At 34.6% G+C, this 16,322-nt stretch overlaps 1 protein-coding gene across 1 annotated transcript in view; it reads left to right on the top strand.

Annotated features, from left to right (window-relative positions):
• Positions 1 to 16,322, top strand: part of LOC138839809 (uncharacterized) — a 351,218-nt gene that overhangs the window by 273,901 nt on the left and 60,995 nt on the right. The window contains exons 16-18 of the mRNA XM_070039343.1: positions 13,007 to 13,147; positions 13,282 to 13,339; positions 13,458 to 13,857. Coding sequence (XP_069895444.1) covers positions 13,007 to 13,147; positions 13,282 to 13,339; positions 13,458 to 13,857 — 599 coding nt within the window. The remainder of the gene's footprint in view (positions 1 to 13,006; positions 13,148 to 13,281; positions 13,340 to 13,457; positions 13,858 to 16,322) is intronic.

The following is a 16,322-nucleotide window of genomic DNA, read 5'->3' as shown; positions in this document are numbered from 1 at the left end:
TATTTCAATTCTGGCATATCAGTCCATGCATAAAGAGAGCTCATTGTTAAACATACATAGATAAAATATAGCCCTCATGTCTGATAGTAAAATGATCATTAATGAACAAAAATTATCCAAGTTTAATCCTATTATATGTCAGATATTGTATTTCACACTTTGTATATATCACATTTCATGTTTATGTAATTTGAAAATGGCACATTTATAAATATGACCAGAATATGTAATTTGAAAAAAATTTCAGCAACCAAATATACTGACTGAGAGTATTTCATTCTAATTTTTGAAAAATTCTTGAAACATCTCTCAAGACCTTTAAACTCGTCTCTAATTATCTTTGAAATGCTTTTCTGTGGTACCTGGCATGGGCTAAATATTGTTAACAAAGTTGACCTTTAGATTAGGGCATAATAAAAACTCTGAAAGCAAATATTTAAAGACGTTTTACCCTTCTCTGCTCTAGGTCTGCAGGTTTGTGAGCAAGTGCCATGTAAAATAAAGAGAATGAGGGTATGAAAAGAGATGTGTTTGTGTCAAACCACAGAATTAAGTTTATTTACATATGCAATGCATATCAGATAAAAAGCTAATTTCAAGCATAATAAGAAAGATTAAATTATATGACAAACTGGCCATATCATAACTACATTTTAGACTACCTTAAATTCTATAAATTACTCTGTAAATTCAAATTTTATGTTATCATGACCAGAAATGAATTGTGGCTTCATTATTATTTCTGTTATATATATTCCAGAATTTATGCTAAAAATGTTATCTTTTAAAACTTAGTAACACATTGAACCAGTTTCTAAATTCAAGTATTCAGTCCCTCTCAAAGTCCTTCACTATTTCCTACATTTTGCTGCTATGTAGAATATTCCTGCTTGTTTTGTGATTATCTTCTAACTTCTAGCATGTGACTCATAAGTTTCCTCAAAAACCATAGTAGAGACCATCATTTGGGAGTGACATATCTTGCTTCCTAACCTTTTACCCATATATCTAGTCATGCACCAATTTTTATTCCTGCTTTGATTCATAATCCATAGGTAGTTATAATTGTCACAAGACTTGATCTTGAAATGAAAGTACTTCATCAATTATGAACAGTTAACAAGTGAATTTTTAAATTTTCAACATTTGGGTACTTGGCATTATGACTTTAAATAAAGTAGGCAAATGAGATGACCAATCAGCTACTTACTTAGTGTAAATATAGAAAAATGAAAGTAAACTAATTACTGCAATATTGGAAATCAATTTGAGGATTCACATTCATGAATACTGGACTTCCTTCTACACTAAATATTTTGACTTATCCTCAAACAAAAAACAAAACTTGAGCTCCTAGCGTGCTGAAAGATATATGCTATATGGTATTTCTTTTTATCTTTTCTTCAGTGAATGTAAGGACATTATTTCAGTATACCTAGAAGTATACTTGTTATTTAGGTCTTTGTTGGCTTATTGATATCATACAATAATGTGACTTTAATGCAGTAATACAACTTTTAAAAACTATTTAGACTTTCTAAAGAACGTCCATTTCAAATTTCATTCACACCTCACATTTCTGGGAATTGGTTAATATTTTTTCCTCTTTAACATTTACAGGAAGAAATACTCAGAGAAATTAACTTCCTCAAGTTTAGAAAGTTGGTAAATAGCAGAGCTTCTGACTCTATAAGGCTACTTTATTCTAGATGAGGACTTCTTTGATATTATAATGCTTGCTACTCTTTACTCGACTTCTACATTTCACATGAAATATGCAAGTCAACACACAGTTTTTAATAATTTCTCTAAATCAGAAGTCCTTCAATCTAATGTGCACAGCAGTTCCTGTTGAACTCTTTTTAAATTGCCTGTTGTTGACCTCCACTCCCACTTCTCCCACATTTTGACTCAGATGTCTTTTCAGTTAGAGTATGTATGCTAAGAATTAAATGATTCTGCATAGCCTTGATGAAGCACTGGAATAATTTAATCGTTCTTCTCCTTTCCCATAACCCTCACTAAAGAAAATACACTACGCCTGTGGAGAAACTACATCAAAAGAGATGCTCAATTTTGTTTGATTCTTTCTTTCCTAGGCAATATTATAATTCTTACTGCTCAAGATCAAGGTGGATTTGAAAACATGAAAGCCCTTATTATCTGGAAAATAGAAAGAAATCTTATTGATGAGGTTTTCCATTTAGAGTCAACCTTAAAATGAACAAAAATTATTTCATACACACACATGAGGCAGAGAGTGTGTTTTCCAAATATGTCATAAGAAATATAGTTTTATTGAGAATTTAGCATAAGAAAAAATAAAAAATTCTCTACCAGTTGTATATATTCTAGAATATATGGAACAGAGAATGTCTATCAAATTTTATCATATGTATAAAATGTGTATCTATGTATTAGTTTATCCTTTTGGAAAAATCCAAATTTGACAGTGGATGTCAGTGCCATTTTTTCTATTTATGAGATTATGAAAAGTCTTAGACTGATTTTTGTCTTCATTTCTCATATTCTTTATTTCATGTTAGAAATAGGATTTTTATAGTATTATGGAAGCCATTGTAATGCAATTTTGGCACACCAATTTTTCAGCAACTGCCATGTCATCACTAATGCTGTCAGCAGTAACTACATACTTCACCATTCATTATAGCTAGATGGGTGAAATGGTTTTACAGCATAATTGACCACTGAATGCTTTTCAATTGCACTCATTTTCTGTGACCATCATTCACAGAAGTTGTCATCATCACTCTCATGAATCATCAAAAAACTTTCTGTGTTATTTAAACATCATAGTATTTTTCAGGCTATGCCCTTGAAGGATTTAATCTTTTGAATATGTTGGTTTATGACAGAATTTGAAAAAAGAGCTGAACTTTTAAAGATATTGATTCTATAAGAAAGGTCTCATATTCTTCAAGAAATCCCATTTGCTCCTAGGAAATAAAAACTTTAAAAGCACAGCTAATGAATAGGATTTAATGATCATATTCTATCACAAACTTGGTGTTAAAGACTAAGACACATTTTGTAATGTGAACAGCATTAGACTCAGATTTAAGAAACTTCTACCTTAATCCTGTCTTATTTTCCCATAGAGTGACTTGGGCAGTTCAACCCTGTGGGCATTAATTCTTCAAAAGCAAGCTAAGTTTTAAAGTTCCTTTAAGGTTCTACAAGCACTTATTCAAACATAAAATAAAAGAAAGAAGCCTGATACGGGAAATATATGATAGAGAACCCAATAAAGGTCCCTGCAATCTGGTAAGATTTGAATAGAGACTAGAAGGAAGTTACAGAGAAAATTGCAGACATATCTGAGAAAATTGACAAGACCCAAATTGTGTGGATTTATGATAAGCCTCCAACTTTAGTCTTTCCAAATAATAAAATATGTTCTAAACATGTATCTCCAGATTTGCACACATTTTGATTTAAACTTACTACCAAGATGACATCAAATCTCTACTTTGAAATGCCATTTTATCATATTCCCAAATGACAGAAATTGTTATCGTATATTCACAATGCACAATGGATAGTTTAAAATTTAATTGGATTATTGATTGGAAATTTCTATATTTACTGTTTTTAACAATAATAATTCAGGGAAAGGAAGAAGTGTTTCATGGTTTTCTCTTTTTATTTTTGCCTGTTTCACTGTGTACATACTAAACTGACTAAAAGAGAACTAGTTCAGCCATTGAAATCTATTTTCTTTTTTTTTTTTTTGTCTTTTCTTTTTTGGTACTGGGGATCGAACCCAGGACGTTGCACTTGCTAAGCAAGCGCTTTGCCACTGAGCTACATCCCAGCCCGAAATCTATTTTCTAGTAGTAAGAATTTTCTGTTTGAAATTTCTGAAAACATCTTTATTACAAGAATTTCTCTATAGTCTTTATTTTTTAAATGGTAAGCTAACATCCACAATCTACAGAAATGTTGTTTTCCAAACAAATTTACTTATATAACATTCAACATCTTATTCTTAATAGTCAACATTTTCTTTTGCTTAGGCATAAGCATCTACCAATAAGCACACTCCTAGGACTTCCTTTTAAAACAGAAATGGTAAGCAGAAAAGTGTCAATCTGATCCTATTTAAGTCAGCCCTGGTGGTTATTGCTGTGTTGACTTGGTAGCTCTCAGAGCTGTAAACTCTCACAGGCACTGTGTTCATATTTTCTTTTTAGAAGCTATAAAAGTAGGCATTTGTCTTGTTGAAAACTTACTGATGTGAAAGCTGTTACTGATAATGACAGCACTATTAAGAATGGCGCTCAGTTCATTCAGTGAAGGAGGTAATCATTTGGGTAAAATTTGGGAAAATATTTATATCATACTGAGATAGATTGTCAGCATGTAGAATAAATCCATGCTCATGATAATATATATATGTATATACACATGTATATATACATATGTATATATATATAATTATATGTAAAAGCCATTTATGAAATGGGCATAGTCTAGAACTCTAGAAAACAAGTTTTCATAAGTTTATATATCGTCAGAAAGTAAGTTGCTCTGTGCATTGTATGATTTATTTACAAGTGTGTTGTTTCAGTTTTGTAATAACAGATGATGATGATGCATGCAGCTCTAAAAGTTGCATGAATAATTTTAATTTAAAATACATAAAATATTGAGTATGATTGGGTGGGGGGGAAGGGGGAGGCTGGGAAGGGAGGTGAAGAGTAAACAAAGGAGGAGGCTGCAATGCTTGGTAAGAAATGTATGCATTATCCTGCCAATGTAATTGTAACCCCTCTGTACAGTATGTTCTCAAATAAAATAAAATAAAATTTAAAAAAATACATAAAATATTGAAACACTAAAAATATGTTTTGTATCACTTATCTTGACTTAAAATGTCATTGATATATGCCCTATTCCTTAACAGTATAGATGCTATTTTTTAAACTGTTCCATAGTCACCTCCAAGAGTAATACTAAGGGTAATGCTAAAGTTTTGTATGACTCTTCAACTATTTGATTTAAAATGTTATCATAATGCCTTTCCTCTACAAGACTAGCAGTATGACTTTGACTGAACTGATTCAACAGAGTATACAGAAATATGAAACCAGGAATGTCAGCTAGGAATAATGATACATAACAGATTCCAGACCACTGTAATCTAACCAGTATAGTAATTATTATGAAGCAGTCAGTTCTTGGAAAATTTGGGTATTATAAAAAATTTTCCCTCCCTTATTTTTAATAATACTTTCTAAATATAAAAGCTTAATTCAGTGAATTACTGGCTTACATTATGAACTGTGATTTCAAGTCTGAGAATTTCCATTAAAACAGATATATGGACATTGAGGAGTTATGAAAACTTCCTGAAGCATTTCCTTTATTTACACTTGAATAGGAGTCATTGATTACATTTTCAAGTTTTCTATATATTTAACTTATACTATGAAAATTCACCTTCTTGGCTTTTGGCTTAATTTTATTATTTTTATACCATACGTTGTATCACTCCATATCAAAACATGATATGATTTAATCATGTGATTAAAATTCTACCACTGTGTCGTAAGAGTAATATTATAATTGAGATTGATCCATGAATGTTTCTTGATAAAGTATTCTAAAATGGTATTCATTTTATACTTAACATCTACCTAGTAAGTATTGTAAAGGCAACTTTATAATATAAATAAAGGCAACTTTATAATGTGTGCACTGAGTGCAAACATTCTGGAAGCATTTTAATCTCAGTGTTTTTCTGATTATGGCACAAAATGATACTAAATATTTCATTAATCTTGATAGAAATAAGTAATGTGGTTAAATAGAATACGTATGTGGTGTTTATCTCATTGTGGTTTGTATGAATATAGCAATCTTGCATACGGGATACACATAAAACTCATTTCTAAAAACAGAAGTTTTAAAATAATCTTATTCATAGTCCAATAGTATTTAATGTAAGTTAGAATGCGCTATGCAGCCCAACTTGGAGTGATTAGCTTCAGTTCTAGTTTTACTTAAGTCCAGAGAATGGTTAAGAATCCAAACTCAGAAACAGACTGCTAGGGTTTCCCTGTCATCTTGGTTAATTAATATCTATTATGTCCTTATAGCTGTAATACAAGCAATGACGGCAAAGAGATAATGCTAAAATTAAATAAAAGGTTTCAGAGTTCTGTATAAGGCACTTAGAATAGTAGCTGACATATAACAAATACTCAGTACAGATTATACACTATCCAACCTTGTTATTTATCTTCCTCTTTCTTTACCTTAAGGGCGCTTATATATATAACTACCTTATTTATTCTGATCTCAGTTAGATTATTATTCAAAGTTTGTACTTGAGGTGTTTCTGCTTTTGACCATTTCAGAGTAACTGTTATACAGTAGACAATTACATATCTGGACAACACAAATGGCATTACTATTTTCCAGCAGTAGACCTTGAACAAAAGGAAACTCATAGATAATTCCTATGATTACCTAGCTCTCTATCTAAGGACAATACCTGACATGAAGATTAAACAGCTATGAGCCAAATGGCATGCAGTGGTCATGATGAACTGAGATGGCAGAGGTCAGAGTTTAGGTGAGAAGTGGCTGTACTCGGGGAGATGCATAGAATAAGAAGAGAGTTGTCTTAGGTTTTTTTGAAAGGAACCTCACAAATTTGTGGTTGAAAGATGGGCCTTCCATCTGAAGATGAGACCATCTGAAGTTTTCTAGAATCAACAAAATTTTTTTTGGATTTAATAATTTTATTATTTTATGGCAGTTGTTTTTTCATTTCTATTTCTCATTTTGATTTTTTTATTGTGAAAATACACTGTACAGAGGGGTTACAATTACATGAGTAAGGTAATGAGTACATTTCTTATCAAGCATTGTTGCCTCCTCCTTTATTTCCCCTTCCAATACCTTCCCATCTCCCCCCCACCCCCCCACTCCCGCACCAAAGTTGTACAGTTCGTTTTTCGACATAACCTTTTGTACATCTCATTGTTGCAATGGGTCCATCTGTATCCCTATTTAAACAATTTGTTTTTTCCCTTCCCCTCCACAAATTATACCAACATCAAATCAACAAAATTTTTATAGTAGATTATTTCTGTTGACTAAAAGTTAAGGGAAACTAGGGGGCCAATGGCTCACACCTGTAATCCTAGCTCAGAAGTCTGAGATCTGAGGGTCACCATTGAAAGCCAGCCCAGGCAGAAAAATCTGTGAGACTCATCTCTAATAAACCACCAGGAAACCGGAAGTGGCACTATGCCTCAAGGGGTAGAGTGCTCACCTTGAGCTGAAGAGCTGAGGGACAGCTGTCAGGCCCAGAGTTCAAGCTCCACCAACGACAAAAAAAAAAAAAAGAAAAAAGTTAAGGAAAAGTATATAAATAGATAATGTTTATAAGTAATAAGAGAAAAACTTCATAAACCTTGTAGAAAGTCAAGAATTTAACAAGAAAAATGGAATGATTCATTGGGAAGAGGGCTTAAAAGGATGTTAAAGAAGAATCAATTCGTAGTGGAAAAATATAATTTTTCTACATTATTCTCTTTCCCCAAAGGGTAGAACACAACTCTAATCTCACCACTTGGAAGTAAGAGGCAGGCAATGTTAGGAGTACTGAGAGTTTGAAGCCAGTCTTAACTATCTAGTGAGATTCTCTTTCAATAAAATGTGCAATCAGAGCAGGGGAGAAGAAAATCTTAAAAATGAACACAGTTTTAGGGACTTTGGCACAATATACAATAATATGAAACATATATTTGGAATTCCAGAAAAATTTCTGTCCCAACAAAAGAGAGAACTCTAAAAATAGATCAAAATTCTCAAATTGAATGCAAAACACATACTTACAATGTTTATGAACTTGCCAGGCACCAGTGGCTCACACCTGTATTCCTAACTCTACTCAGAGGTTGAGACCTGAAGATCACAGTTACAAATCAGCCCATGCAGGAAAGTTCACAAGACTCTTACCTCACTAAGAAGCGAAAAATAAAGCTGTGGTTCAAGTGGTAGGGGACTAGCTTTGATAAAAAAAAACTAAGGGACAGCACTTTTTCTTGAAGTTTAACCCTCAGAACTGACCCAAAAAAAATCATGAAGCCTAGAAAGTTTCAAACAATATAAATGCAAATTAAACAGGATCTAGGAACATCATAAACTGATGATAATCAAAGATAAAGAATGCTATTTTCATTCTGCTATTCATTTACATGCTCTTACAGTTCATTTAGGCATTTTTATGAACTCTTTTCTCTTGGTGATCATTCTTTTAGTTTTGGGTTTTTTTCCCTGAAATTTAGTCCAGTATTGTTGCTGTCCCTTACTGTGAACATGTTGACAGTTGGAGAATCAATATTACCTTATTTTTTTAGATTTCCTGTGTTTCTGAGATTTGCATATCTGAGGCCAAATCAGTGGTTAGGAGTATTAATCACCTGCAGTCACTTGGTTTAAGTGTTCTCAATGCTCAAACAGGATTGTGGTTTTTGAGTGCATTTTTTCAATACTGGATGGAGAGAAGCTAGCTCAGTAGCCAAATTTTCATCCACATTTTTTTTGGCAGACATGGAGCTTGAACTCTGGGCCTGAGCGCTGTCCCTTAGCTCTTCAGCTCAAGGCTAGTGCTCCACCACTTAAGCCACAGCGCCACTTCCGGTTTTCTGGTGGTGTATTGGAGATAAGAGTCTCAGAGACTTTTCTGCCCAGGCTGGCTTTGAACTGTGATCTTCAGATCTCAGTATCCTGAGTAGTTAGGATTATAGGCGTAAGCCACTGATGCCCAGCTTCCATTACATCTTCAGGGTATCACCCTTATCTCCAGCACCACTCAACTACGGGAGAACTAACTAGTCTCTTGTTGCTCCTAGTATATGGGAGGTTGTTATGTATGTGTTGAAGGTAGGGCCATTCAAAGATGAGCTGTCCTGATTTGTGATCCTTTCACCTTCTAAGTGTATCTTCTTTTGTACTGGAAGTCATTGCAAGCCACAAGCAGCTTTGCAATCTGTGGATCTGGTAGTTTCCCATATTCTACAAAGTCGCTCAAGTTTGTGCCCCCCCATCCCCAATCAGCAATCATGTAAGTCTGGGAGTACTCGGATATTGGAGGGAGCAAATTGAGTATTGAGAACTCTGGGATTGACAGTCTTCTGGTCTCAGTGATTTCAAATCCTGCCCCAACATTTATGAAGCTGTGATGGGGAGGAAGCTTGAAGAAAAACACATGATCCCTGGATCCTGTGCTCAGAGCTTTCAGTCTTCCTTCTCAACAACTACCACAACCAGTAAGCAGTTCCTGGAGCCTCTGCCCTCTACTAGCCATACTGTTGATGATGTTCTCAAAGTGATCCTAAGACAATGGAATATGGTTGTAGCCAGGAAGGGCAGGGCCACTTACCACAACATCCTTCAACAGCATCCTTCAATACCATCAGTATCTAGACTTACTAGCCGACTTACATCAGAAACTTTCCCTCTCCATGTCCATCTCCTATGGCTGTCTCCCACCCAGACACTACCTCAGGGTGTTCCAAAAATTTCCATACTACAATTATTCCTTGGTTTTCAAGTCTCCAGAGTGTTTGGTGCCAAATTCTACCTGGAGGCAAATACTGCAGTTCCTGAAGCTAGAGCATTCTGCCAAGCACAGGTTTGGTGCTGCATTTCCACTATGATCTTCAAGTCATGAAACTTACTCTTACCAAGGAGAGTTGGGTTGACCAGCCACCACTGCCTTCCCTGTGTTAGCTCTAATCTGCTTAAACTTCTCAAAATGTACATGTCAGATCTTCTCCCTCTCCATAACTACCTCTCCACACCAGTTTTTTTCCAAACACTGTGGTCTAGTATCCCACATCTCCTTGAACTGTCATTGCTCAGTCTCCACTCCTGAGGAAGACTCACAGCCAGCCAGCAGTTCTTGCAGCTGGAACACTCTACATAAATTTCCAGCTGCTAAACTTCTTATTTCAAACACTCTTAACTGAATATCTCAGTCTCAAACAATAGGATTTTCCCCAACATGATGCCTCACCATAGTTTAGTGAGAGGAGCAGAAAAAGTTCCTTTCTTGTCTGATGTTAAACTGTCACAACTGTCATTATTCCATTAAATCTCCTTGCTGGGTTTAGGGCTTACTTACCTGTCACATAGTAGAGGCTTCAGCTTCCTCAATCCTGGCAAGCCAAGGCTAGAGCTGCACACTGCTTCCCAATTTAATTTGTAAGCCTTGTCCTTCTTTTATGGTCCCCAGAGCTCTTCATCACTTTCTCCCTTCTGAATATATTCTCTCTTTTGTTACACAGATTTCCTATTTGTAAATTCAGGTAAACAAAGCTTATATTCATTTCTTGCCCTAATGCCAAGAAATGAAGGTGAAATAAAGTTTATATTTGATAGTATTGCCATCTACTGCTGAACCACTGTATTCTTACCCATTCAAACACTTTCTGCACATGAACAAGTAGAACATTGTTATCTAGTTGCTCATATACCTCAAATGCTTCATAAGCATTTACACTCCAATAATACACTGTGTTCCATGTATTTTCTTCAATTTCAAAAGTACTCTAATGTCCCATATTCACAGCATTTGGCTTTTTTATCTGTTAAATTCATGCTAAGTTTTTTATGGGGTTTTACTGTGTACCATTCAGTAAATACAAGTTATCCTAGTAAAATAGTAATATTTTTCTGCTACATTATAATTCTTGAAAAAAATATTTTTTCTCATACTGGACCCATGGTGAACATACAGTAAAATTATAATCCAAGATTATGTTTATATCAATTATTTAAATGTATGTAAAGAAATTGGTCTCCATAGGGACTAAGTAACAGTTGTTAAGTTTTCAAATTAGGTAGTTAATTAAAATAAAAATGAATCATACTCTTTACATGACTAATATGACCTTTGCAGATAAATGCCTGCTTGTAACATATTTCTCAAAGTTGTATATCAAGTGTGATGTCCTTAAAATGGATGTTTAAATTTATATAGATAAGTCTATGTCTTTAAACTATCATTAAAAGTAACAAGTGTAGGCTGGGCTCCAGTGGCTCAGATCTCAGGAGGCTGAGATCTGAGGATCTCGCCAAAGCCAGCCCGGGTAGAAAAGTCCTTGAAACTCTTATCTCCAATAAACCACCAGAAAACTGGAAGTGGTGCTGTAGCACAAGTGGTAGAGCACTCGCCTTGAACTGAAGAGCTGAGGGGCAGTGCTCAGCCCCAGAGTTCACACCCCGTGACGGACAAAAAAAAAGTAACAAGTGTAAAATCCTTTAAGTTAATGCTGGTGCTGTATATGCCTTTCTTTTTCCTGAATATAATGTATATCACTAAAATTTTCAAATCATTAAATTTAATGAATTTATTAATGAAATATAACAGTGCAACTTATTTGAACAATTAACCTATGCTTACAAAATGAATGATAGATTGTAAAAAAGGCCATGTCTGGGACAGGGTACTGGTGGAAGGAATAAGGGTGAACAGAGAAGGTGAAGGAACATGAATATGGGTCAAAATATTTTATTCCATGTGCAAAAATGGAACAATGAAGTTTGTTGATATCAATTTTGGAAAAGAGCTCATGAGAAAGTGGGAGCAGGTGTCTCTAATCAAGGTACATGGTATACATATATGAGCATGCTCAAATGAAACCCCCTTGTACAACTAACTGATGTTAATTGCCAAATACTTCAACGAGGGCTTTTATCTGACCCAGGTAATTGGATATACATTGTATAAAAAGTATTTATGATATGCTTAGATATGCTAAGAAGGGAAATTTTAACTGTTTTATCTAATTCTCTCACTCAAATTCAATATTATCAGGCTCTTCTTCATGTCCTCCATACGTATTTTTTCTGTTGACAGCTAGTTCACAAAATTATCAACATTTACTCATATAATATGTATGAAATTATATAGCCTATTATAAACATTAGTTTCAGTATGCAAATGGAAAGCACCCCCAGCAATAATCCAATTAATTCAGAATATCAAACTATATTACAATCTTTTTCTCTTCAGATAATACACATATCCAATTATGGATGCATAGAGTACAACTATCAAAAATTACTTCAATTGTTATTTAAGAATGATGGTGTTAATAACAACTAGATTTGCTTGTTTCTACTTGTATTCAGCTTAACAGCTTTTTCCATGTTCTTTGTTGGTATTTGGAATTATTTTTGCATGCATATGCATATACAGATGCATGAAATTCTTTCCAATTTTATTATTTTAAATAGTTGCACAATGGAGTCACCATTTAACAAAGCAGTTTATAAATACCATATAACGTGATCAATATCCCCCTTTTCATTATTTACATATGCTACTGTAAATAATTTAATATACAACTAGGTTTGCTTGATTCTGCTTGTATTCAGCTTTGGGACTTTCTTTTTCAATATTTTAATGTTTTTCTTTGAAAAAATAAGCTATGCACATGGTCCAAAAGTCAAAATTACTCCAAGGGTCTTCAATTCACCTGAGCTCATCACTGGAAATATCTACAAGCATTTTCAAATTTTTCTTTCCTGTTTCTCATTTGAGTGTGTGTGTGTGTGTGTGTGTGTGTGTGTGTGTGTGTGTGTGTGTGTACACACACACATCATTATTTAACAACTATTTTGAAAAGAGTTGTTTTTAAATACTTGTGACTTAACTGATTTTATATTTTGAATTTTTCCAAACATGTGGTAGAATAAGTACCAAACGGCTAACAGCTCTTCCTAATATGGTTTCCTCACAGGAAGAATGGAGATGTGCATGAATATACCTCAGTGTTCTTCACTTTTGAACTTTGTTGGAAGATAAACGAATTGTGAAAATAATCTCTGAAATAATTTAACAGTCTGAAGTGTGACCTTTCATTTTACTCAGAGACTTCTTTGCTGATCAGAACATGTTTACTACCATTTCAAATTTCAATATTCTTACAACCAGTCTTTTGTTTCTCTCTTTCTACAGCTGCTTGACAAGTACAGTGGTGCTCTGAAAACCGAAGGTGGAGCTTTGGGAGGACCTACAGAGAAAACGCCTAAAAGATCTGATAAACCAATCTGGAAACCAGCAAAGGGATCTGCAGCAGTACCTGGAGGAGGACACCCTGTGAGATCTGAACTAGGCCTTCCTATAAATCCTGGAAAAGGACGGGCTGAGAGACAGCCTAGGGGACATCCTCTGAGTCCTACAAGAGGAGTTGCTGTGAATCCAGCAAGAAGCTATGCTGTGCGCTTTGTAAGGAGCCGATCTGTGAGTCCTTCAAAACTTCCTGCTGTGAGTCCTTCAAAAGGTCGTACTGTGAATCCTTCAAGAGGCCGTGCTGTGAATCCTTCAAGAGGCCGTGCTGTGAGTCCTCCAAGAGGCCGTGCTGTGAATCCTTCAAGAGGCTACGCTGTGAGTCCTCCAAGAGTCCAAGCTGTGAATCCTTCAAGAGGCCGTGCTGTGAGTCCTCCAAGAGGCCGAGTTGTGATTCCTTTAAGAGGCCGTACTGTCAGTCCTCCAAGAGGTTATGCTCTCAGTCCTCCAAGAGGCCGTGCTGTGAGTCCTGCAAAAGCACCTGCTAAGAGACATAGTAGGGAACGTGCTTTGAGTCTGGGAAGAGGATGTGTTGAGAGAAAAGGTAGGCGCTGTACCGTGAGTCCTCCAAGAAGACATGCTGTGCGTCCTAAACAGGAATGTGCTCTGGGGCCTGCTTTCATAAGACCTCCCACAACATATGAAGGGAAACTCATTCTGGGCTCTGCAGTTGGAGTTACTGTGAGGCCAGCCGAAGGATTTGCTGAGGAAACTTCTAGAAATGCAAAACGATCTGGCCGGTAAGTTTCATGTGTCTTTTTATATTAACACATCCAATGCATTTCTGTAAAATATGATTGCATTCTTTCATGCATACATTTATCTCTAAGTGTGAAGGGTAATACATTTTATGCAAAAATGATCTTAAGGAATTTAAATAAAGGATCTTATACCTTGTAATATCTTTTAAAAGTTCCTTTTAGTAGAAGGGAACAATTTAAAGAAAATAAAAACACTTCAAATGTAGCTTCATCTTTCCTTAATTTAGGAAATAAGAAGAGAAAAACATATCAGATTTGATAGTTCTATAAACAGATAAAACATCTGAAAAAAATGATAACTCTATCTTCCAGAAAAGTAATCATCAGGTCAAAACATTCCCTAGAGCAAATGTTGGAAACATTACATTGCCATGTTTAATATTCAAGAAGCAACAATATCTATACATAAATGAAAAAATTATATCGAAAGGAAACTACGTAGACAATCTAAGCAACAACATTAACTTCTGGTCTATTTTCCATTTGAACAATATTATAATGATTCAAAATTCACTAAAACACCAAGCGTCTTTCAAGTTTTCATTTGTTTTCCTTCATGTAATGATACCCTATATAGAAAATCTCACTAAAATTATACAACACAAAACAATGTTTGCTTTGTTGCTTTTTAGTCAATGTTTCATGATTTCAGTGTATCAAAAAGAAAATATTTAGAATTAAGTTTCTAATGTAAAATAACACTATTTCTCTACCACATTCTAAATCAGGTTTCTAAACTACAGTCCAGCACTACAAACATTTTTTGAAACATTCTTCTCTTTGAGAGAAATTCTCTGAGTATTTATACTTTTAAGTCTCTCATACTATAGAGAAAAGTCAGCATTTTGTTGTTATTTGAGACAGGGTCTCACTATATAGCCCAGGCTGTCCTAGAACTCTCTCTGAAGGTCAGGCTAGCTTCCAACTTACCATTCTCCTGACTCATCTTCCTGAGTGTCAGGATTATGGGTACATGGTATCATGCTTAGTCAAAGTTCTCAACTTAGAAAATAAATTTGTTGTGAAGCCATCTCAGGAAAATCTTATCTTCCTCCTGAAGAAATGGAAAATATATCAGAACTAAAACTATGCATTGTTTAACATAATAATAAGGAACCTCTCCATTTTACAGAAACCATTTTATTCATATATTAAAATGTCTTAAAATGAACAATCTGTAGTATAAACATTTAACTCTTGATAAACCTTCTAATATAAAACAAATGATTGAAAGGTGCAGACACACTAGCTTCAAATTTAGTTTTTAAGTCACATAGTCAACTCAAGAGATATTGATTTATCATTTACCTCAAAACTTCATAGATATTAATTAGTACCTCACCCATTTGACATTCTGAGTTTAATAAAGTGGGTATTACTAGTGAGCTTTCACTGTGATCATGCTATGTAACATGATCCCAAAATCTCAATTATTTAAAACAGAAATAAAGTCAGGTACTGATGACTCCAACCTGTAATAGCTATTCAGGAGGCTAAGATTTGAGAACCAGGATTCAAAACTAATCCAGGCAAGAAAGTCTGTGAGAATCTTATCTCCAATTAACTAGGAAAAAATAAAAAGCCTAAAGTAGAACTGTAGCTCAATCATTAGAGTGTCCACCCTGAGCAAAAATGCTAAGGGACAGTGCCCAGGCCATGAGTTCAAGTCCCAGTACTAGTACACACACACACACACACACACACACACACACACACACACACACACACACACACACACACACACACACACGAATATTCCTTATTCACAAGTCTGTGGCTCAGTAAAGTAGCTCTATTCAGGTCTAGTTTGGTTCCAGTTCTGCCCCATAATTACTCTTAATTTATGACCCAAGCTAACAAGGAAAACTACCACTTACATGAGATGCAGCAGTCTTATGACAGATGGAAGGAACCGAAGAGCCCAAATTGTATCAGATATTTAAAACTTTGATGCAGAATACCGGTCACTTTTCATTGACCAGAGGAAATCTCATGACCAAATCTTACAATAGAGCAGAAAACTATACTCTTGTTTCACAAAGTCTTAATGAGTCATAAAAATATGTAACCTGAGGATGGCCATTTTCAATAATATTTAAATTTTGGCTGTAAAGATGCTTTGAGTTCATTGTAATTATGAGATATTTTATGACTTGCCTAAATATATCATTGCAACTATGCTGTTTGTGAGCAGAGCACCCTATACTCTAAAAGAGAAGTGAACATTTTATATTTTTTCTAAATACTAGAAAATTCTTGGTAAACAATATTATCTAATTACAAGTTGATGATATGAACTACCATTCACACTATTGGTATATAACACAATTGATATACAGCAGCAAGTTCTGCTTGCATTACATTATTCCATTGACTATTCTTATCCAATTAATTTATTAGCATTGAATGTAAAAGACTGATTAATCATTATTTAACTTAAGTGC

The sequence above is a fragment of the Dipodomys merriami genome, unplaced genomic scaffold (assembly GCF_024711535.1).
Source record: "Dipodomys merriami isolate MVZ:Mamm:240054 unplaced genomic scaffold, mDipMer1.0.p SCAF_3, whole genome shotgun sequence".
Taxonomy (NCBI): domain Eukaryota; kingdom Metazoa; phylum Chordata; class Mammalia; order Rodentia; family Heteromyidae; genus Dipodomys; species Dipodomys merriami.
This window is presented reverse-complemented; position numbering and strand designations above follow the sequence as displayed.